At 40.9% G+C, this 25051-nt stretch overlaps 1 protein-coding gene and 1 long non-coding RNA gene across 2 annotated transcripts in view; one reads left to right on the forward strand and one right to left on the reverse strand.

Moving 5' to 3' along the window:
- The window catches only part of RABEP1 (rabaptin, RAB GTPase binding effector protein 1), a 34128-nt gene extending 24060 nt beyond the window's left edge, over window positions 1-10068 (forward strand). The window contains exons 10-18 of the mRNA XM_072136119.1: window positions 1070-1174; window positions 1330-1446; window positions 2434-2532; window positions 2655-2795; window positions 5746-5935; window positions 7931-7986; window positions 8651-8749; window positions 9134-9250; window positions 9698-10068. Coding sequence (XP_071992220.1) covers window positions 1070-1174; window positions 1330-1446; window positions 2434-2532; window positions 2655-2795; window positions 5746-5935; window positions 7931-7986; window positions 8651-8749; window positions 9134-9250; window positions 9698-9799 — 1026 coding nt within the window. The 3' untranslated portion in view covers window positions 9800-10068. The remainder of the gene's footprint in view (window positions 1-1069; window positions 1175-1329; window positions 1447-2433; window positions 2533-2654; window positions 2796-5745; window positions 5936-7930; window positions 7987-8650; window positions 8750-9133; window positions 9251-9697) is intronic.
- Window positions 10069-10089: 21 nt separating this feature from the next.
- Window positions 10090-13554, reverse strand: LOC140118326 (uncharacterized). Its single transcript, XR_011853174.1, has 2 exons — window positions 13472-13554; window positions 10090-12470 (listed from the first exon to the last, which is right to left on the reverse strand). It is a non-coding gene; the product is annotated as an uncharacterized lncRNA (long non-coding RNA).
- Window positions 13555-25051: the final 11497 nt, after the last annotated feature.

Genomic DNA, 25051 nt, shown 5'->3' on the forward strand with positions numbered 1-25051 from the left:
TTCTATTACATTTTTTTGGAAGGTAGGAAGTACTAAAATTGCAATTTTTAGTTTTAACACCTGACAATACGGATATAATAATGTAATAGATGCTGGGCCAAGGATGCTACAGACACAATACCAATTTTGTGTTTAGAGGGTCATTGATAGAACTTCGGCTGCCATGGCAACCCCCTGGCACACCACAATCACACTGCGGGGGGCCAGGGGAGTGACAGAGGGAACCTTGTTGCTCTCCTTAGCTGCTGCGTTCGTACCCGATTGCGGCAGTTAAGGAGTTGAACTGCCTGTTACAGAGCGATCTCCATGTCGGGCAGACGCAGCTGTATGCAACAGCCGCTCTCCTGCTGCGCACCTCACTGGCAAAAAAGATATAAAATCTATATCGTCTAGCATCCTTAAAGGGCTATTCCCTTTTCAGCAAGTAATGGATATTGTTTGAATAATGAAAAGTTATACAAGTTTCCAATATATCAATTCCTTGTGGTTTTTTTTAGATCTCTGCTTGCTGGAAGTCTATAGAAAGCTTCATTGTTTATTTCTAGTGGACAGAAATCTGACCATGGTCACACAGGTGCACGGCTCGTTATATCAAACAGAGTAATTAGAGATTTGTGATATAACGAGCCGTGCACCTGTGTGACCATGGACAGATTTCTATCCACTGGATGTAAACAATGAAGCTTTCTATAGACTTACAACAAGCAGAGATTTTGGAAATGGTGAGGAATTCATACAGAAAGTATATTGGGAAATGTTATTTTTCATCATACAAACAATAACATTTAATTTGCAGAAGTGGGAAAACCCCTTTAAGCAGTTAAGGGTCTATTGCATAATAGGAAATTTATTGTCTATTTAGCATAAAATGTAATTCCAAGCAATGTATCGACAAAGAAAAAACACAGATTATGAGATTGATGTCAGATTACTGTGTAATGATATCTGTGTAATCCTAAAATATTGAATTTCAGCAGCAATGAGTTGATAGCTTTGCACGTTTATATAATGTCATATGGAAACATATTGCCATTTTCACATGTCAATAGTCTTATTAAATGTGTTTCAGGTGCAAACAGCGGGTAACAAACTGGGAAGACGCTGTGATATGTGTTCAAATTATGAAAAGCAGCTGCAAGGGATCCAGACGCAGGAGGCAGAAACTAGGGATCAAGTGAGTTCACATGCACGCAGATAAAACGGATGCTTTCCTAACACTACATCGGACACTTTATAGAGAGGCATCTTTAATATGTCGGTAATGCTTAATCAGCAGTAAGTACAATACAGTATGTTCATTTTGTATTCATGGCTGCACTTTTTGGTCAGGTAAAAAAGCTCCAGATGATGCTGAGACAAGCAAATGATCAGTTTGACAAAACCATAAAGGAAAAGCAAGAACTTGAGGACTACATGAAACAAAACACAGAGGAAACAACTAATCATGTAAGTGTGATAGAACTGTCTTATCTACTCTCAGTACATAGTTGCGCCCCCTTATCCCTTGTGGGTGCTGAGGAAAGGGATCTAACCAGTTACAATATCCAAAGTAAAATCCAAGCACACCAATTGAGTGAAATGCCTTAGCCTGCGCAGCGGCATTCTGTGTTTGACAATCTACACATGTTGCTGATTTTCGCTCTGAAAATCCACATGAAAATCTGCATCTAATATTCATGGTTTTTTAATGATATTTTAGGTGCAGATTGGTGTTATTTATAGTTATGGTGTTTTCTTTTTTACCTGTTCTGACTTGATTTCAAGCAAAGATCTGCTTTTAATTCTGGTGCTGAATTGATACAGATTTCTCGCAGATTGGATGCTGATTTTGAACTTCCCGTAGACTTCAATGTAGGAAAAAAAGACATGCAAAAATCTGCAAGCATGTACAGTGATGTGACATCATCATTATTTTATTTTCCACATTGATCAACAACTTCCGTGCAGGAAAAAATCATATTCTACATTGCTTTATTCAAAAGAATAGCCTTTACTTTCTAGTTGTACTCTTCTCTCTTAGCCTACAGATATGTTTCAGATTGTGGGTGGAATCGGAATTGTACTACTTGCAAGGATCATGTATTTGCTACCAACTGAAATTTTCAAGGAAGCAGAGCATTCAGATGTAGTAATGTAAATGTATTCACCAAAAGTAAAGCTACGTTTCGGCTCATCCAAGGAGCCATTTTGAATTGGAAATTGCTCCATGGATGAGCTAAAATGTTTTACCTTTCACTTTTGGTGAATAAATTTACATTACTACTAGGGGGTAATTTTTTTTCCATTGTCTGCACAAACTGTGGAACTGGGTTGGTTAGAGGCGTGCACCCTTCTTTTGCACTATATCCCTATTGTTCATTGTGCTGCGCTGCTCTATTTCTGTTGGCTCATATTTGCTACCTATTGAGATTCCTTTCTGTGTCTTTCATTTAGATATCATCTCTCACACAGAGAGCTGAGGAATCAGAAACTTTACTTACAGACTTGCAACAAGCTTTCTCTCTGGCAAAGAGAAGTGTTCAGGAGCAAATGGTAATAACATGAAAATAATAAAGTGCAGTATTATAGTAAATTGTTCAATGTTGCAAAATCTCATGTTACACTGAAATTCATGAATTCGTTACATATTAAAGTCTTGAATCTCTCATTTTCAGGATGTTCTTATGCAGTCAAGGGAACAGGTCTCTGAAGAGTTGACCAGGTTACAGAAGGACAACGAGAGTCTTCAAGGAAAGCATGGTCTGCATGTATCCCTCCAGCAAGCAGAAAACTTCATCCTTCCTGATACCATTGAGGTATTATGATTTGCATTTTTGAGGAGCTGCCTCATGCAGTTCTTTGGTAGAAATAGCATGCATCTTTCTTGGCCAACATGTATTTAAAAAGTTCGGTTACTTGCAAACTTACTTGTGTTGTACTTTTTTTTTCCCTCTGTTTTATTTTATAGGGAACTCTTCCACCAGTGTCAAGGATTGTAAACTAGGCACACTTGCATGGATGTATGTGCCTTCTCTGGTAGGATCCACTCTTTTAGCTTCTTAGGAACTTGTTTTTCCAAAAAATGGAATCATTTTTAAAGCTTTAAAAGTCATAAGCTAAAATAAGAATGGGTCCTGTCAGAGGGGGCACACACAGCATGTGCGCCTCGTTTACAATCCTTGATCCTGGTGTTGGATATCCTTTTACAGCTTGTATGATAGTCTTCAGTCCAGATAGTTATTAAGATGTGTCCCTAACATGCCAGCAGCTGAATTGAGGGGGTAGGGGCAGATGAGATTTAATTGTCATATTTAAGGAGCTTTATTTAATTTTACTACTCTGAAAAAAGTTTTGCATATTTTCGCTTGTATCTACTGGCTTAGAAGAGAACACTACTGAGGTTGGTACAGCATCTCTGGCACCAAGTTTCCTGCATGATGAAATTGCCAAGAGACACATGCCTTCCATAGAGGTCACAAAGTCCTATTACCGCTGATGTTAAACAAGCTGCTGCCACTGTTAACTATATACTTATAGTACATCAGAACTAAAGTAGGGATATATCTGCCAATGTGGGGTTGGGGTGTTTCCTTTCCTCTGATCTACTGATGCATCTGTTTCAATTTTGGTTTTCATTTGTTACGAAGTTTTCTCTGATTCTATTTGATTGGACATTTGCCTTCTTGGCAAAAAAAAACAACAGACAGTTAGTCCTTAGTACATAAATTATACAGAACTGCCCATCCCTCCCCAACTTTGCAGGCATACAACTTGTCCAAGGTTCATGAATTTTTTTCACTCTAGAGGCAAGGCAGTCCCCACAAATAGTCATATACAGAGAATGACTAAGCTCCAGTACAATGTATGACTATGCTCAATGACCCAAAGCAGACAGTTGGTGACTAAGACTCCCTTGTAGTTCAAGGAGTGCCCTCCTCGGTAAACCCGTTGTGTCCATCCTCCCATTTTTTTGGGCGCTTCAGCTATACCCCCTACTCAAGTCTTATAAGGTTACTGACCTTTTGAATAAATTCCTGTCCTGTAGGAGGAGAACTTTAGATTGACCTGCCAGCGATAACTTTACGGGCTATATATAAAAGCTTTAGTATACATTGTTTAGTTATAATAGCAACATGATCTATTTCAATAATTACCTCCCTCCTGAATTTTGAACATTGAGGGCAATTAGAATCTGGGCAAACAACTACCCTATGGATTAGATTTGGAATCTTGTAGACTCTATGTAAGAACTTTATCTCCGATACCCGCTGGGCTTGTGATGGGGAAAGCAAATGTACTCTCTAGCACCCAAATCTGCCTCCCACTTTTCCTTAATAGAAACTGAGTGACTTTTCAAATACTTTTCCAAAAGCCGACTATAGATCACTTAGATCACCGCTCTATTTGTACCTTCTGCCACTATAAACTTCAGTATGTAGTTTGTCGTAATAGTTATGGGAGCCTGCCTCCTCATTGTATCATAGGCATGCCTCTTTGTGACATTGACCCGGTCTCTCATCTGAGCTGCTGTTAACCTGTGATTTCTGAGGCTGGTGACTCGGATGAACTTATCCTCTCCAGCTGAGGTGACTCTTGGTCTTCATTTCCTCGTGTGACCCAATTTCTTTGTAGCGCTTGATGGTTTTTGCAACTGCACTTGGGGAGACTTTCACAGTTTTCCCAGTTTTTCGGACTGACTGACCTTCATTTCTTAAAGTAATGATGGCCACTCGTTTTTCTTTTCTTTTTCTTTTTTTTTAGCCATAATGCAAATTCTAACATTCTATTCAGCTGTGTATCCACCTGACTTCTGCACAACACAACTGATTTATAAGGCAAGAAATCCCACTTATTAAACATGACAGGACACACTTGCGGTGTGAAAACCATTTCAGGTGACTACTTCTTTAAGCTCATCAAGAGAATGCCAAGAGTGTGCAAAGCAGTAATCAAAGCAAAAGGTGGCTACTTTGAAGAACCTAGGACATAAGACATGTTTTCAGTTGTTTCACACTTTTTTGTTAAGTACATAATTCAGCTTGTGTTAAATCATAGTTTTGATGCCTTCAGTGTGAATCCACAATTTTTGTCAGGAGAATATAGAAAACTCTTTGAATGAGAAGGTCCAAACTTGTGGTCAGTACTATATATCCAGGGGTTAGGAATTGACAGCCCCTCCCCCCCCCCCCCCCTTGTCCTTTTCCCTTTTATTGGGTTTTAATTTTGTTTCTGGGATAGGACTTTTTTTTTCCATAGGAGATCTCTGAAAGATCTCCTTTTAACATACACCCGAAACTGGAGCCATAAAGGTGTGTTGTTCAATGTGAACAAGAATTGTGGCATTAGCACCATTTTTTAAGGTTTCTCTTGCCAATCATACAAAATGGCAGACGAAACCACACGTTTATTTTATCTCTACGTTTTCCCATAAGTGGCCCCAGATTGTCTTCCACGTAATCTTGAGGAGGGGGGTGGGGACCACAATCCCCAGATACTTGAATTTGTTTACTATACACAAGGGGTTGTCATAGACCAGAGAGCGCACCGGTAGTGCTGTGAGCGTTAGCAGTACAGACTTTTCCCAATTTATTCTAAGAATTAGAATTATGACCGGACCAATACATGCAGCGACACCTCCCAAATACACGAGCATGTTGTCTGTATATAAGGAGATTCTCTCCTCCGCAGCCCAAAGGGGGAAGCCCCTAAACTCCGGTGAAATGCGAATCGGGCAGTCCTATTTAACGCTCCTCTTTTCTGTTTTAGGAATTACATGAATTAGTTCTGAAATACCGTGAAGATATTATTGGGGTCCGTACAGCAGCAGACCACCTTGAAGAAAAACTAAAAGCAGAAATTCTTTTCTTAAAAGAGCAAATTCAAGCTGAGCAGTGTCAGAAGGAAAATATAGAAGAAACACTTCAAATTGAAATAGAAAATTGTAAAGAGGAAATAGGTAATTTTTAGCATGATTACCAAAAACTGGATGTTTTGAAATAGTGACTTATTTAGTGCTTTTATGTTCCACGTACAATTTGAAAGGGGCTTAAATTGGGGTGCCAATGCTAAGCATTGCACAGTGTGGGTGGGGGGCTTTTCACGAATTTTTGGGGGACATATTCCGCCAGATTTTCCATTAACAAGGGCATCTACAAGAGCCCCAGTTACAGGGAGAAACAACCACCTGTGGAGGTAAATGTTTCCAGCCAAGCTGTACCGGGCAGCTATGCTTAACCCCCTCACACTCTAAGAATCGGGCGAATAGTTAACTCCTAAAAAAGTTGTTATCCCAAGCATTCCGTGAACATGGTTCTGAAACAAAACACTAGTCTTATTTTAATAAGACTATTCTCCTTCAGCCTAGCTAAAAGCCACATTGTCAAAAACTGTTATTTTGTGATATGCTGAGCAGCTCCGTCAAAAGTGGGAACTGTACTGTTGCCAGTCACCACAATAAAATAGAAATTCTATTACTTATCCATGTCATAGAGGGACAAACAGGAAGACATTGGGTATTGCTGCTTTATGCTAGGAGCTGCACACTAAGCAAATCCAAGTTCATCCACCCAAGCTTCAGTCCCAGAGTTTACCGCAGACCTTCAGCTTCAGGGTGCATCTAGACAAACGCATGGCTGCGGCCGGGCTGGCATACGTCCTCCACGATGGAGAGGAGGAGGGGTGAAAGATGGGAAATGTCGGCACCATGTTGCGCGGCCATTGCCATCTATGAGGTACTTATGCCAGGCCGCAAGCTTTCGGGCTGTACACACCCCCCATACGGTATTGTGAATGTAGCCCCCAATGTAGCAGGGAAGTTTGATCTCTGTCATCGGGTTTGTCTCAACCTGATGTTTGTTAGTTGTGCGGCATGTAATGTCGCTATTAAATCAACTATATGGAAAGTTCCAGCTTTTCTGAACAGGTAATCCACACCTTGTTTAATAGTAGGAACCTTCATCAAACTTCAGCATTTGGTAAAATATATAATGGGGGGGACATAAAAAATTCTCGTCTACAATTACCCAATTTAGCATGTACCTAATATATGATGAGATATAGGGCTTGTTTTTATGGAAATGATTTCGGAAAATATAGGAAAACTACACAAGCCCTAACTGGTTTGGGGGACGTCAGAAGGCAGCTTCACCCTAGGTGTTTACCTGTGTCCCCTTATGAACGTGATGAGAGAAGTATTTTACAATGAGTACTAAATGTCCATTCATCTCAACATAACTGTATAACATGACTCTCTAGCAATGTATGTGAAAAGGGTATACAAATAAATATAGGTTTTAATATATAGTATATATTCCTTTGTTTTGGTTGATATTCTATATTCTTTTTCTTTACCTTTCACTGATCTAAAGACATCTTGGAAGGTATGATTCATCTGTTCTTTTAATCTGTTTTCTGTAATTAAATAAACAAAACTCATCTAAGTTCAACTTTTGCCATTGTCTACATCCATGGTTTAGTGCTGTCCTTGTGTTTTTTTCTTATTATTATTATTTATTTATTTTTAACTAGACAAATTTTAAAGGGTATGGACACATTTGCGGACATTTTTATTGGCTTACATGTACATTTACAAAACGTTGTTGAAAAAACACTGAGGAAACAACTACTTTTGTACTTTTAATATTATTGTGATAAATGTTGGCGTGTTTTTGTTGCTGTGTAGAGACCACTCTTAGTTCATTAGTTGACTGTACTTTCTTGATATAACCAACAGGATTTTGACATACCCAAAAACGTTTCTTACACCTGTTTCACCATTATTGATGATATTGTGGCCCCATTTATAATGAACTGTAGTTTTTATGTTGTCATCCTTATGATTCCTTCATCTTACTGCCATTATTTTGTCTTGTGTTTTTCTATGTTATGTGTGTTTGAACTTGTTTTTCAGTCGTATTGAATGAATGTTGAAATAGTTCTCTTCTCTCTACAGCATCAATATCAAGTTTAAAAGTTGAGTTAGACAGAATAAAAGTGGAAAAAGAGCAGGTATGACTTTATTCTTTTGTGTGTAATGTTCTCCAAGTTTTCCCATTTCATTTTTTTTTTAAATAATTCAGCTGAAAATAAAAGCTGTGTTTGTCCTCTGTTGAACCTGATGTTGACCGTTCTCCCGTCCCAGTTATGTCCCAACATAAAGGCTTTATTGATGGTTCTGTAGCCAGTCGCTGATTGTTTTCGGAAGTGCAGAGTAAGATGTTTGGGATCTGTGAGGGGAATTTGGTTTTTAAGTATTTTATAAACAGCTAGATGGGTCATTTCCCTTTTTAACTCATTGAAAACCTCATTTGCAGGATCACCTCTGGTACATTTATGTTGATTGTTCTGCAATAACCATACATAGTATTATATTATCATAGTAAATAAGGTTAGAAAAAGACATCAAGTTACACCTTCTGGATCAACACACTATACTTTAATAAGTTGAAGTCCAAAACCTTATGCCAAATGACACAAAGCGGGGGGGAAATTCCTTCTTGACTCCTATGGCAGTCAGAATAACTCCCTGGAGACTGCTTACAAAGAGTTTTATTCCCATACAATGTGGTGATATTGCTCTCCAGAAAGGTATCTAGTTTTATCTAGTCAGCACAATTGTGATTGCAGTAAAGGTCGGTAATGACAGCAGAATATAATTTTTTTTGTCACACAGCTGGAAACCACCTTGCAGAAAAAAACAAAGGAACTTGAGGAAATTCAAGAACTGAAAACCTCTTTAGAAGAACAACTAAGAAAGGAGACAACAAGCAAGGTAAAGGTTATACCATTTCTAATGTATGGACTTAAAAATAGTGTGATGTGCTGGAAGATCCTGTGTCACTACAATTTTACTATCATAAGCATCATGCACACAAACAGATGTTCGGCCAGTTGAGCATTCAGCCAGGTCCAGTAGAGAGGAGGGGTGAGCGACTCCTCACCTTTCCCGTCTCCATAGAAGAACTAGCTTCTGGAACCATAATGCGACAAAACATGACGTTTGCTATACCGTGATCCGGTTGTAAATTGTGCGGCTGGATCACGTTCCCCATTATCTTTGTGTGCATGACGCCTTGGCTTTTAAGACACTTGATAAATCTGCCCCATTAACTCACTGGACAGGTGTTTATTTGCATGACCTTATTTTTGTTTTTAGACTAGCCTGGAGCAGTTGCTCTTTGAAGAAAAGAACAAAGCACAGCGTCTACAAACCGAGCTGGATGTTAGTGAGCAAGTTCAAAGAGACTTTGTGAAATTGTCCCAGACTTTACAGGTAAAAACGCATTGCTATTAAAGGTTACTGTCTGCTGACACAATTGGGCCTTCAGGACATTTTTTCTTTGCAGCAATGTCAATGGTTGAGGGATTGTTCTACTTTTTAATGGTGTAAAAATTTTTTAACTCTCTGGAGGTGAATGTAAATTACACTTTTACCATTAATTTTTTTTTTTTTAAATGGCTGCAGATGGAGGATTGTGTGTTCTTTATCTCTCCATGAACAATCACCCTGCATATAAGATCACCCTAAATATTAAATCGAGGTCCTGACAGGGTGATTGTTCATGGACAGATAAGATCACATGACCTTTCATCTGCAAATATTTTATGGCCAGGAATATCTGGCTGATGAGGTAAAAGACAGGAGACTTCACTTTACATATCAAGAAAGCAGAGCAAACTGTGTTATGTCACCTAATGTTGACTTCTGTTTCTTCCTCAGGTGCAGTTGGAGCGTATTCGGCAGACCGAGTCCATTGAGGCGATCCGTGCTATCCTGAACGATACAAAACTGACTGACATAAACCAGCTCCCTGAGACATGACATTGCTTTGTCACTCAGATCTTTGGTTGCAACTGAGTTTTTTTTAAAACTCATCTTTATAGTAACATTTAATTATTATTTAACTCCTCTCCCAGATCAGGGGACATGGCTGTCTGTGAGCACTGTATAAGGGAATAAATCATTGTGCAGTTAGGCATCTTGAAAGCTAGCGATGAAATCTCTCCATGAGGAACACTAATGATACTTTTTGCTTTCTCTGACTAAACAGTGCTGTCTCAATAATAAAAGTATGCATATTTTGTCTCTTATTTGATTTTTGGGTAACACAAACATTGTAGTATCCTTAGTTCAGGAAATGGCAGGCTTTGTGACAGCTTCTGCATACCACAGTCAAGTAAGCCGTCCAGCTCTCACAAGTATAGTGGTGGAGATCAGGTGTCCTTGGCAGGTGTATTGGACACATTATAAGCTATGTGTCATGGCCCTGCTGTAACGGGATAGCTCTACTTTTCATGGAAAATTTGGAGTTTACCTAATGACTACAAATCTACTTATTACAAAGGTATCACAGACAAGAGGGGGAAAAGTGCAGACAGAGTTTGGAGCTACGTGTTCATCCATATACAGACATTCTGTGTACATATAACATCCTCTTTGGATAGCTGTCTTGACTCATCTGCAGTAAAGATTGAGCATTTAACACTGAAGAACATTAGCAATACCGTTGCAATATGCTGTTTTTAAGGACTCAAAATGAATAGTGACGTGGTCTGGTTACAATTCTGTTGTGCAGTTAATATACATGAACAACTGTTTTATTTCTGTATATTGCAGCATGCACTGCCAGTTTAATGTGTACAGCAGTAACAGTGACTGTCTGTTGCATGTCATTTGTTTGTACAACATATATAGTAAATGCTCATGTCATATTTTGCATTTGTCTCTATAAATGCTTCATTTTGGTTTAATTTTGGGTCACTTATATACTATACTGCTTTGTTTGTATCCACATGGCAGTCACAAACCACAACAAATTACCTGCACACCTAGAGAAAATATATTACCAAGAAAGACCCTCTAAATCCGGGGTCTTGTCTCCGACAAATGACTTTATAAAGGTGTTTTATGCCCTTAGTGGTAACATTCCATGGTCATGCATTATAATGTAGAGCAATCATTAAAATTATTGTTCCACTGAAAAATATATAACTTGCCTATTTCAAACTATCAGTCACAGTTTACAAAATATATGTATAGCTTACTATGCTACATTGGACAAAACATCAGTTCTTTTCCAGGCTGATCCAAAGAAAAAAGGAAATGGAGGATCTGTCAACACATGGCTTTTGTTACAGTCGGGGGAAATAAAGAAAGTTCAGCCTCTTTCAATTCTGTGGTTTTATATTGAAGGACATAAAAACATCTGTTCTTTAGACAGTCATCCATTTATGTAAATGCAACCTTAGATGAACAACATACACCAATTCCTACCGCATTATTTGTACAAGACCAAGTTATTGCTGTTATAGAGGGTTCATTGGGTATCCTTAGTCATGAACATTACAAGTCTCTGGACAGTTTTTGGGAAACTTTGTTTTATTAAGTTGCGTCAGTTTATTCAGACTGCATTCCCATGTGGTGATTGTGTGGCATTTTGGGATCGAAAGATTTTTACTAATTTGTATTCCGATTGTGAATATTTTTTTTAAATGTAGAATGATGGAATTAAAATGATTTGGAAATGGCCTTATAGCCTGTATCAGATTGATGAAAGCAATAATTTCATAATTTTTCAGGGGTTTTTTTTGTTTTTCTCCAGGGCATTGTTCATTGCAATAGATTTGTAAATTGCCACAGCATTTGCTTTAATAGAAATGGTCCCACTTCCCATGGTCCCACTGCTTGGATACGACTTACCCACTTGATTCCTATGCAAGCAGTGGTGTTGTACTTGTTTATTTTTTTCCATAACGTCCCCAAGACAGCCCCACCTGGAGGATGACCCCTTGAGCTCTGCATGGACAGGAAGACGGGAGTTTAAAACATCCCTCCCTTGCATTGTTGACCAGTGTTCTTCCTGTCCATACAGGTCAGGGTATCGAGTGTCCTCTGCTCCTCCTCCCAGGGGGGGGGGGGGAGACTTCATGGAGGTACGGCACCTAGTGCAAAATTCTTAACCCTCTCCGGCCACGATCGATAAAGACTTCCCAGGTGTCCAGTGGAGAGGCTTACCTACAGACTTGGTCCACAGCTTCTCCGAGGCCAACAGTGTGTCCTTTTACCCTGCTCTGATAGTGGAATGAATATACATTCCACGGACTGCAATGATGACTTCCAGTCGGCAGAGTCGGATATGACATCAGACTCTGTGCAACATCCAGAGCTGAAGTTAGGCGGTGAGCTAAAATATCACTCTGCTCAGTCCGAGTCCCGCTTTCTCTCTCCTGCGCTTCTTTTAAACCAGAAGTACTGTGGCCTATCCATCATCAGGTAGTGAAGGCAGTCTTTTACCCAGACAGATATATCTTGGCACAACTTGACTGTAAGTCTCTTTTACCTTTATTTCTCCAATGCTGAGAATGGATACTGATCGTAACCCCCAACCCCAGGCTATAGTAAGTCTCACGGGGTATAAAGGGGAGTGAGCAGTGTATATTCTTATATACATTCTCCTCATATAAAAATCTTTTTCCTCTGCCAAATTGGGAGCCTAAGGAAAAATAAAGGAAAGAGTAGAAAGAACAGGCTAAATCTAGGAAATGTACGTATTTACTGTTATGCTAAGAGTCATAAGAAAAGTCGCGGTGTAAAGACTGCATTGATAAAGTTTTGAGAGAAGGAAAAACTTTTCTTGGACGAACTTCGAACCATCTACCAGGTTGAAGTTCAAAAGACAGTATCCTCCCTTAGACGAGAGGAGCTCCTTCAAAAGAAGCAGAGGACCTTGCATTTACCAACTGGCTTACGAGTAGACCTCGATCAGGATTTAGCCTCATGTTTATATCATGGTCCTCAGGATAGTGATCACACTGTTGAACGCCCTGAGGAAAAAAACTGACTCTAGGTACCTGCTTTCAACAGAAAATTTTGACTTTCTGTTAAAAACTGTGAGAGACACATTAAAGGAAACCTACCATTTTTGATTTGATGCATTATGAAGCAAACATACCTTGAGACTGCTCTAGCTACGCTTATGGAGGATCATATCTTGGTTAATCCCTGTGCTGAGTGGTTTTGCTGATAAAACAGATATCCAAACACAAGGGGATAGGGAACAAATAATGACCAAGTGGTACTAAATCCCTCTAATCCTAGCCTAAAGTGGCCCCCCTCTTTTTATGGTATACGCATGGGGTTAAGAACCTCAAACATAATAGACACTAATGGTATCCCCCCAAGAGCAAAGCCGGAGGGAAGAGAGGAATAACCAATACAATATATGAAAATAAACAAAAATTATTTTATTGCTTACAAGAATATGAATAAACGAGACATATAAACAGAGTACATACAGTGTGGTGATGACACAGAAAGAGTGGCGGTCAGAGCCTAAGGCAGTAAGGGAACTTGAAAGTATGCATTATAATGATAAAACAGGTGGACTGTATACAACAGGGGATCCACTAAAGTACTGGCTGGTAAAAAAATATACCGTGCCTGGCCATAAACCAATGATATGGGAATCTACCCAATATTGACCCAAGTCCTTACCAATTTGCGGTGATGACAGAGTGTTCCACTGCCTGGGATGACCGCCCGCCCCGACGCGCGTTTCGGCTCGGGATGAGTCTTCGTCTGGGGGTGGCGTCAGGACGTTAGAGGGCCCTATGATAAACAATCCATCAACCAATGAAAACTTGCGATGTTGTGCACGTGAACAGTGGGTAAGGTGGTACCTCCCAACATGATGCCCAGACATCGCGAGTCCGTGTCACGTCTCGCGAGATCACGCGCTCACAGTATCGCGATATCTGGAATCATTGCAGTGCTGGTGAAAGTAATAGTTTCTGACGGGGATATCTAGCAAGCGCATGCGCTCAGCCCCGATGCACCGCTATGCTAGAAATAGATGCATCTTTTTAATAGCGTGATTGCATATGTTAAATAGGTAAATAAATAATTAAAATTAGGCAATGTTATGATAAATTGAATGCCGTCTATACCATATGCTTATGTGACTACTGGCTACAATTATTGAAAGTGCAATTTTATATGCCAAATAAACTAGAAATGTTAAAAGTGCTGCGTGCATGATGCAATTTAAAACATGAATCACATGATTAGTGTACAATAACATATTAAGAAAAATATGCTAAAGATATGCTTATGTGACTGCTAGCTGCAATTATTGAAAGTGCAATTTTATATTCCAAATAAATTAGAAATGTTAGAAGTGCTACGTGCATGGTAGAATTTGAAACATAATGGGGCAAATTTACTTACCTGGTCCATTCGCGTTCCAGCGGCGGCTTCTCCGCTCTGGATTCGGGTCCGGCCGGGATTTAATAAGGTAGTTCTTCCGCCGTCCACCAGGTGGCGCTGCTGCGCTGAAAGTAAACTCATCGCGCCGGAATGCACCGAGCTGGACCAGGTGAAGGTAAGCGGTCCTTATGCGACACATTTTCGGTTTTTAAATGCGGCGGTTTTTCCGAATACGTCGGGTTTTCGTTCGGCCACGCCCCCCGATTTCCGTCGCGCGCATGCCAGCGCCGATGCGCCACAATCCGATCGCGTGCGCCAAAATCCCGGGGCAATTTAAGTACAAGCGGCGCAAAACGGAAATATTCGGGTAACACGTCGGGAAAACGCGAATCGGGCCCTTAATAAATGACCCCCAATATGTTATTGTACACCAATCATGTAATTTAAGAAAAATATGCTAAACATATTATAAAAAGTGCTGTGTGCTACAATTTGATCAATGATTATAATCGACCGAGTATGTATAAATTCATATTGCATGACAACCAAAGTAGAGAAAGATCTTTAGAATCGTCATTTGACAAAAAAAGTGAAAATTCAAAAGTGAGAAAAACGGCGGGGGAGGGGGGGGGGGGAGAGAGGGAAGGGAAAAGTGAGGGACAGGGGGGAGGGTTTGAATAGTGAGGGAATGTGATGGAAATAAGTGCATAGTGCATAAAACGTTATACAGTGTAAGTAATTGCTACAATAATAATAATATTAATAATAATTGCATATTGAGACCTGTATCCTGATAATGCCATAGTATTTAGCCCAGCTTGATAAGAGAGTACATCTAAATTGCAGTCCGAATAATAGCTTCACAGTTTTAACTAGATCTTCTTATATCAGTGCACTTGTTTTAGTCGCAAATCCACGAAGTTGAATGGTCATGTGTGAGGGATAATCCTCTCTATCACACTTGGTGCAAAAGATGTTTATGCAGGTAAACGATTTCCTAAAGAACCATAGGAGCCCATATAAAGCGAATGTTACTGTTTCTGAAAGTGCAGAAGAAAATAATCATAATAAAATTAGACATAAAGATAAATAAAATCACTTTAAAAACTGGTGCACAATTGACGCCAGTAAATGAGAGTTTTAGACATTTTGCAGAGACAAAAGAAAGATTTGAATTAATTACAGAGAGAACAGGGTGGAACGGAGACGATTTACTAGAGGTAGGGGGCGAAACTCAACGTTTCATTCAGGCCCTTTGGTTTAGTGTGTTTAAGGTCCAAATCCACCGTGTTTCACACTGTGCTAGACGTTGCTGGATTGGGCCCCCTCTAATTCCTAAATCAATTTTGTCAATGCCACGTACTTTTAGTACACTTGGATCAGAGTAATGCTTGTCTCTGAAGTGTTGTGCTACTGGTTTCCCTTCCAGAAGTACATTTGTATCTGCCCCAGCCTTGATGTCTCGCATATGTTCTCTAATCCGTATTTTTAGAGGGCGAGATGTTAGGCCTACATAAATTAAATCGCATGGGCAGGTTGCATAGTAGACTACTGCCTTTGTGCTGCATGTGATGTTCTGAGTGATGTTATAAATTCTGGTACCCGTGGAATCTGTAAATGTGTTGATCCGTTCCTCGTTTGGGTCTGTCTGCCCCAAAGATGGTTCCGGATCTGCCAGATGTATAATGGCTCCTTACCAATAGATCTCTCAAATTTTTGGCTCTCCGGGCCGTGACAGATGGGTATGGTGTAATGTATTTTGATACAGTGGGGTCGCCTTGTAGTATGGGCCAGTATCTTTCCAGCGCTCGACGCATTTCCTGCCTTTGGGAATGGTAACCAGTGATCGGATCTGACGTCTGTAAGCATTCACAAAGGTTTTGACTGATGACTTTGTTCTTGACTGCCTGCAAAAGTATGATTTTTAATTCACTCATGAATTTTGTCATGGGATTAAAGGTTAGGCGTTTGTAACATTGAGAGTTATCAAGTTGTCGGTATGCCTCTGCCTCGTACATCTCTCGAGGCCATATCACAACATTCCCCCCTTTATCTGATTGCTTTATGACAATTGTTTTGTCGTTTTTCAGCCTATTAATGCATTGACGTTGTATGTTTGATAAATTATCATAACTTACCTGCTGACTCATCTTAGAAAATTCCTGAGTTACAGCTTTCACAAATTGGTCTACAGCTGGACAGGAGGATAAATTAGGGAATTTCTTTGATTTTTTTTCTTACACACAGTGGGATTTGTGTGTCCATATTGTGTTCTTCCTGTAATTCTTCCAGTATTCTTACTGCCTCAATTTCATTTTCCGTCTCGAATATCTCTGCTGGATCACTTGTGTGGAACCATTTTTTGAAAATTAAGGATCTTCCAAACATGTGGAGGTCTTTCACTGCGGAAAAGATATCAAACTTACTACTGGGGGAGAAGGTCAGACCTTTTTCAAGTACCTCTTTCTCCTGAAGTGACAAAATGCGATTAGATAAATTAATTACCTTAAGCTGGTTCTCATTGACACCGCTTCGGGTTTCCGGTCGGCGTTTGCTGATGGCTTGTGATTGTGTCTGTTTCCGTTTTGTTCCTTGATTGATGTGGCTTCTGGGGTTATCGCTTTGATCAGTCAGCGAGGCTGTCGACGAGAGGGATGAAGAACGGCTAATCCTACGTTCAGGTCTACCATATCTCCTACTTCTGTTGTGTCTTCCCCAGTGGTACATTTTCTTTTGTAGGAAATCATTATGATCTCGTTGGAGTTTTTTAGACTTTTTATCACAGATTTCTTTTTCCCACTTCTCAAATTCTGGTTCCAAAGACAGATCAAAAGACTTGATTTGGTCAGGGGTCTGTGAGAGAGTAAGTTTAGCCCATGTAGCCTCAATTTCTTTGCCCATGGATTCTAGAGTGGTTTTATTATCCTCTATTAGGAGGCTCATGAATGTTTCTGAGCACAGCGAACAGGCTGCTTCCCATCTAGAATTGAATGATTCATTGTCAATTTGGAACAATGGAAACACTTGTACTCTGAGCCCACTAGGAATTAACTTGCGTTTGACGTATTTCTCTAGAAATGCCCCGTTCCACCAAGTTCTCATCCTTTTGTGTAAAAGGTTTTTTAAAGTTCTCTGCAGCATGCTAGCGCTCTCATTACCTGCTGTGTCAACACTTGGAACTGTATCGTTAAAAACTAGATTGAGTTTTGTCCGCCAGGTCAGTTCCCTGGACTGGAAATTCATGATGCGTACTGATCCTAAAAGAACTGTGAAAATAACACAGAGAAAGTTAAATCATTTTATCCAAACACAAGAGATCAGATTGAGGGGAAAGGGGACAGGGAACAAATAATGACCAAGTGGTACTAAATCCCTCTAATCCTAGCCTAAAGTGGCCCCCCTCTTTTTATGGTTTACGCATGGGGTTAAGAACCTCAAACATAATAGACACTAATGGTATCCCCCCAAGAGCAAAGCCGGAGGGAAGAGAGGAATAACCAATACAATATGTGAAAATAAACAAAAATTATTTTATTGCTTACAAGAATATGAATAAACGAGACATATAAACAGAGTACATACAGTGTGGTGATGACACAGAAAGAGTGGCGGTCAGAGCCTAAGGCAGTAAGGGAACTTGAAAGTATGCATTATAATGATAAAACAGGTGGACTGTATACAACAGGGGATCCACTAAAGTACTGGCTGGTAAAAAAATATACCGTGCCTGGCCATAAACCAATGATATGGGAATCTACCCAATATTGACCCAAGTCCTTACCAATTTGCGGTGATGACAGAGTGTTCCACTGCCTGGGATGACCGCCCGCCCCGACGCGCGTTTCGGCTCGGGATGAGCCTTCGTCTGGGGGTGGCGTCATGACTTTAGAGGGCCCTATGATAAACAATCCATCAACCAATGAAAACTTGCGATGTTGTGCACGTGAACAGTGGGTACCAGCCAGTACTTTAGTGGATCCCCTGTTGTATACAGTCCACCTGTTTTATCATTATAATGCATACTTTCAAGTTCCCTTACTGCCTTAGGCTCTGACCGCCACTCTTTCGGTGTCATCACCACACTGTATGTACTCTGTTTATATGTCTCGTTTATTCATATTCTTGTAAGCAATAAAATAATTTTTGTTTATTTTCACATATTGTATTGGTTATTCCTCTCTTCCCTCCGGCTTTGCTCTTGGGGGGATACCATTAATGTCTGATAAAACAGATATAACATAATAATGAAGTTCTGTCGTCTTTATGGCTTTGAAAGCGCTTGGTTCAATGCTTGTCCTAGCACGTGAGGTTTTTCTCTGCAGGAGAGGATGATAAGATCACTGTTCTCCCTGCCAGACAGCAATTGCTGCACCATCCCCCAGCTGCTGTGTATGAGTGATCCATCTCAGGTTGATTAGTCGTGTCTTGACTAACCTCCATTTGTAATTCCAAGCTCCTGTGTGTAATGTGTTTATGTCAGCCAGCCTGACTCAGCTTTACCAAGGTCCTGAATGTTATAATAGTTTTTTCTGCAAAACCACTCAACACGGAGATTAACCAATATATGATCCTGTATCAGTGTAGCTACAGCATTCTCAGAGTATGTTTGCTTCATAATGCATCAGGTTAAAGGTTTCCTTTAAATGTAGACCACATTGAAACTAAATCCATCCAGGACAATCTCTTAGGCCTTAAAGTGAAGAGAAAATGTCTTTCCAATAAATGCTACTTTAGAGGAGTTAATTGTAGACGAATGGACAGACCAAGAGAAAAGAATGGTTGTCCCTAGTAAATTCAGAAACAGACTATTATTTGATGAAGATACATCCATACTCTGTGACTTGATCCCGAATGTGGATGTACAGATTACTAAAGTAGTTAAAAAAAAAAAAAAAAAGGATCTTCGGTGAGGATGCTACCCAGTTGAAGCATCTGTTGGACAGGAAGTCCCACAGTATTCTCAATGCTAAAATCTTGCCACAACAGCTATTGCCAGGACTATGCCATGTTGGCTAAATGATGTAAAATTTGTATTGTGAGTAATGCATATAGAAAACAATTAACTGAAACTTTGTCTCGCTTAAAAACTGCCATTACCTACATGCCTGATTCATCTGCTCAGAGTGTGGAGTTTTGTCCAATGCAGCACATAAGGCCCTCTGGCTAAGACAATGGTCTAGAAATTCTGGAAATTTTCTTTTAAAGGGCAAGTTATGTGGACTTCCTTTCACAGGAGAATTCCACTTCGGAACGGAACTTAACCCCATCCTTGAAAAAGCTGCTGATAAAGAGAAGGGCTTTCCAGAACCTAAGCAAACGCAAAGGTAACCTTCCTTTCAGGACTTCAACAACAAGAGACCTTCCTACAGAGGCAAAGGTAAAGAGGGCCCCTGGAGCTACCCTAAAGGCGACCAAGGAAGAGATTTTATCTCAAAAACCTCATCCTTCTCCTATGAGAAGCAATAACGCCAAGGTCAAAGGAAACTATTACACTTCCACTGTAACAACAGTCTTCACTTATGGTGGTAGGTTTAACAGGTTCTAAAGAAGGTGGTAATCCCGGTTCTATCCCATGAGTTAAAAGAAGGATTCTACTCCCCTCTGTGCTCAGACAAAAAAGAAAAGCAGACGGGTCTTACTGAATTATTAATAAATCTGTAAAATCTGAACAGACGCATAGTATTAAAAAAATTCTAAATGGAATTTATTAAGTTAATAATGCCTTATTCAGCGGGATGCCTTTATTTTTACAATCGACCTAAAAGGTGCGTATTACCACGTCCCCAAGGTTTGTGGTCCTGTCTCCACAAGGCTAATAAACCTACAGTTTGGGGCCCTCCCGTTTAGAATCTCATCAACCCCAACACTATTCACGAAAATAATAACAGAAGTAGTGGCACACCTAAGAATGAGAAAAATTCTAGTTGTCGCATTTTTAGACAATCTTCTGTAATTGCAAACTTGAGAGCAGAGCTAATACATTGACCACTCTGCAATATCTAGGATGGATATGAAACCCATCACCAAGCAAAAGGAAGAAGTTCCTGGGAACCATTGTAGATTAAAATCTTTAGACCTCCTTCCTGTCTACTCAGAAAAGGCTGACCTAATCCATCAGGTTCTCTCCTTCCTGGTGAGAAAATCCTGTACCCTTCTTACAGCATGTATATAGAGCCTGCAATGGTGTCAAAATCCCTCAAGAGATCTTCAGAATGAATACTCAGGCCATGGGACAAGATCTCACATAACCTGGACAAAATAGTGAAAATACCAGCCTACACAAAAGCTTCTCTGAATTGGTGGACAAAAAGTCTAAACCTAGAAAAATGCATAAAATGGAATCTAAGGCCTGTCACCATAATTCAGATTGCCACAAGTCATACTTCAGGTCATGTCCAAGGTCTCTGACGCAAGGGCGCTTTCCAATATCAGAACTCTGCCATTTCCATCTTCCCCGATTTCTCGGCAGCCCTGCAGAAATCCAGGGCATAGTTCCTGAGTGTTAAAAAGCGCCTTCGAGATTTGAACATCCAATATAGTATGATCTTCCCAGCCAGGCTGAGAGTGATACATGAGAACAACTCTCACTTCTTTACATCTGCTGAAGAGGCCGATGCGTGGGTTAATTCACTGCGGAGGTCACCACGCCGCTGAGACCCTGGACAGTGTCACACAGAAGCCTGAGTAAGGTATGGGGAGGTCACCCTTCTCACACCAAGGACTGCTACTTGGGACTCTGGTAATATGACAAGCTGAACCTTATCACAAATCCATGATGTATAACTCCATATATAAATCTATTTATTGTTACCTGCTATATAATGGCTGCTGCCATAGTTAATGTAATAACAATAATGAACCCAAATGCTGGAGCACTAGTCTGATACTGTTTTATCTAGTACAGACTACCCCCTTACTTACTTGCCACGTATGTTATAGTTGGTTAACCCGTAAAGGGTACTACAATGCCACCTTTACAGGTGTTACTCTTGGTTACTTGTTTTGTGTTATGTAAGTTGCTTGCTACTATATTGTACGTTAGTGTTCAATGGCGTTAGAAATAATGTCGTGGAATGTGAGAGGGATGGGAGAGACTAGGAGACGTAATATGATATTTGCATATGTTAGGAGCCACTCCCCTAAAATAATATGCCTTCAAGAAACCCATCTCACCCCTCAAACCACACACTGGCTGCATAAGCCCTGGATACAATGGGCTGCTCATTCGACACACACATCACACTCTAGAGGGGTATCTGTCCTTGTCCACCGGGCGGTTCGGTGGGAATTGGGGACATTAAAAACAGATATAGAAGGTAGATTCCTTTTTATTCATGCTTGGGTTAACTGTGTGCCCGTGGTGATAATAGCTATATACAACCCGCCTGCCTCCTCTCTGGAGATTTTGTGCGAGGCGGCTCATTTTGCTGCGTCTTATCCCAATGCGACAGTTTTGTGTATGGGAGACCTCAATATCTTATTGGATCCTAGACAGGATAAGCTCTGGCCCTCTGGTACGCAACCCCCAGACTCAAGTGTCACCCCGTTCCAACGCTTCCGCCTTGAAATGGGATGGCATGATCTGTGGCGAAATCGCCATCCCCACACTAAAGAATTTACCTGTTATACCCCGGGTAGAAACTCCCTCTCGCGGATCGACTATATAATTGGTAACAACTTAGCTCACACTTGGGTTACCTCGATAGTCCACCTTCCTAGAGGCATTTCTGATCACTCCCCAATTTTGGCAACACTACAATTCGCCCCCCAATCCCCGATCAACAATATAAGGAAAGTGCACCCTTTCTGGCTCTCACTGATTACAGAAGGAGACCAAACCCTGAGCCGCTTAGCGGAGTTTATTGACCCATCACTTAGTCCCTCATCATATTGGGAGGCACTTAAGGGATGCCTCAGAGATAGCATACAATGCGCCATTAAAAAGGTCAAACGTTCCACAACATTGGAGGAGAAGGAATTGGCCAATAATTGCATGAACCTAGAGGCAACGTTCATTGCGAACCCCTCTGATGCCCACAGGAATGAATGGTTGAATGCGGGACGGAAATATATGCACTGCTTGTATGAGAAACAGAAGAGACGTACATTCTTCACTCAGCAGAGATACTTTGAGCATGGCAACCAATCCAGCAGCTTGTTGGCTCATCTTATACACCAGAATAATGCCTCCCCGACGATTTTAAGGGTCAAGAGCATAGACGGTACAATACACACAGACAATCAGGCTATATTATGAACATTCACTGACTTTTACAGAGATCTGTACAGCTCATGGTGTAATAAAACCCAAACAGAACTTAGGGACTATTTGAAAGACCTGACATTCCCACGACTAACAGATGAGCAAAGACAGGGTCTAAATGCCCCAATCACACTGACAGAATTGCAAGAGGCCCTAGCGAATATGGCTAAGGGGAAAGCAGCTGGTCCGGATGGCCTTCCAGTGGAGGTCCTGGTACAGTACCAAGAGCAGCTGCTTCCTGCCCTACTAGAGGTATTACTGCGTTCTCTAGCTAAGGGTCGACTCCCATCCTCCTTCTACAATGCCAATATTGTCCTAATCCTCAAGCCAGATAAGGATCCAACAGAGTGTGGGTCTTACAGACCCATATCTCTCCTAAATTCTGACTATAAACTCCTCACCAAAGTACTAGCTGCTAGATTGAACCGGGTTATTACAACTCTTATACATACTGACCAAGCTGGCTTTATGCCAGGACGAAGCACTAGTACATTTGATGGGAGGCTCCTGCCAGTACACCATACGGCACGGAAAGTGTGGAGAGCGGCCAAGAACATTGACCCGGTAGAAGGTACCATAGCCCAAACACCATTATGGGGCAACTCCGCCCTCCCGCACCTAGTAGAACTACAGGAGAGTCACTTTTGGTCAGGGTTGGGGATACATACAATAGCAGATCTGTATGTCAATGACACATTAGTTACCTTTGACGCCCTACGGGAGCGCTGTGATTTGCCTCACAGGCAGTTTTATAGGTACCTACAACTCAGGCATGCCTTGTCGGCGCAGTTTCCCAGTGCAGACCTACGCATCTCTAGATATCCATTGATAGGGGTAATCCGATCCCAGGGCCCAGCTGGGCTTGTTTCCCTTATTTACTCACATCTGATCAATGCAAAGGCTACCTCTACGCCACTGCAGGCTATTGAGAGATGGCATACTTTAATGCCTAGCTTGGATGCAGAACAATTGGAAGAAGTCTGTCAGTCACATGTGTCGCCGGCGGTAAATACTAAGATGATACAATTGCACATCATTCCTCAAAGTTATTTGACCCCCCTGTGACTCTTCAAAATGGGGCGTATACCTGCTCCAGAGTGCCACAGATGTAGGCAGACACCGGCGGCATTTCACCACATGATGTGGGAATGCCCCACCATTCAGAAATTTTGGGAGGAGGTAACTACCTTATTATCCTTGGTATTAGAGAGACCCATACCGCATTCCTCAGAGGTGTGTCTGTTTGGGTTGTTGGATGAGGAGCTGTGGACCCATTATGAGAGAATTCTACTTCGAGAGACCCTATTTTTAGCCAGGAAATCCATTGTTCTAAGGTGGATGGACTCTAGGCCCCCCACCACAAATATGTGGAAAAACTTAATTAATACCATCATTCCATATGAAAAGGTAGTTTTTAAACACAGGAAATGTCCTGCAAAATTTAATAAAATATGGGATAGATGGTGTGATTCAACTGACACAGCTCCTGATTCGCGAGACCTCTCTGATGCCATCAGAAATTTGACATGAGCCCTAATTGCATAACTAGAAGCCTGGTTCTCTGATATATCTTTCACTGACCTGAGGTGCGTAGCCTGGCTCTTAAACCCTTTCTCACTTAACCTGATCTAATCACACATTAAAAAACGATAACCCAAATACTAGGTACTAGAAGTAGCAAGCGTGTTATGTCTAGTTAGTGTTAGTTTGTTTCTTTAATTGTTTGAATTGAACGATAATGTCAAACATTTTGCATATCAGGGTACTTGTACACTGGAATAATGTCATATTTTATATCTTCTGAATATTATATGTATGTAACCTGATTCATGCATTCATTAATAAAACTGAGTTTAAAAAAAAAAAAAAAAAGAGCTCATGGATGCTCTCTTACCCTGTGGCCCGAATGTCATCAGAAGAGAAGGAAGTGTGGAGGAAAGCTGGAGCCCAGATGCCAATGGGACTTGGATGCTGGGAGAGAGGGTGTGCCTGCCCAAAGCCCTGCACCCGACAGTAAGTCAACTAGCCCACGGACACACACACATATCCAAAATGGCCATGCTAGTGCTCATAAACTGCAAATGGTTTGCCCCAGGCATTACTACCCTTCACTAGACTAATGAAAGCCTGTATAGTCTGTACCCGCCACAACCCGGGTAAGGTGGTAAAGACCCCACAGAAGGTGACAACCAAGCCACTGTATCCCTTCCAGAGGCTGCTTTTCCCATGACCAAGGCTACTGCCAGAGCTGCAGCCAAGAAGTTGGTGAGTGAGATTTTCTGTAGGTTTTGGACTCTCAGAGACCATAGAGTCCGTTCACAGAACCCACTCTCCACTGGACAGGTAAAAGCTGAAATCTTGTCTCTCCTGGGTGTTTATTGCGTGTTATGTGATCACCCTCATCAAGTTCACTAAGTAACATGCGTATCAGGAGTTAGACAAGCCAAAGACCCCTTACTCAAGTTACCTAAATTTGCATAATGAAGATTTCCCTCTGAGATCAACCGCTCCTGAAACACATCAAACGGCCCCCCTGGAGTAGGGAAAGGTAGAGTAGAGATTTGATTCCCATATGTGAAAGTCCACTAAATGGGAGCACACCCAAC

The sequence above is a fragment of the Engystomops pustulosus genome, chromosome 2, assembly GCF_040894005.1.
Source record: "Engystomops pustulosus chromosome 2, aEngPut4.maternal, whole genome shotgun sequence".
Taxonomy (NCBI): domain Eukaryota; kingdom Metazoa; phylum Chordata; class Amphibia; order Anura; family Leptodactylidae; genus Engystomops; species Engystomops pustulosus.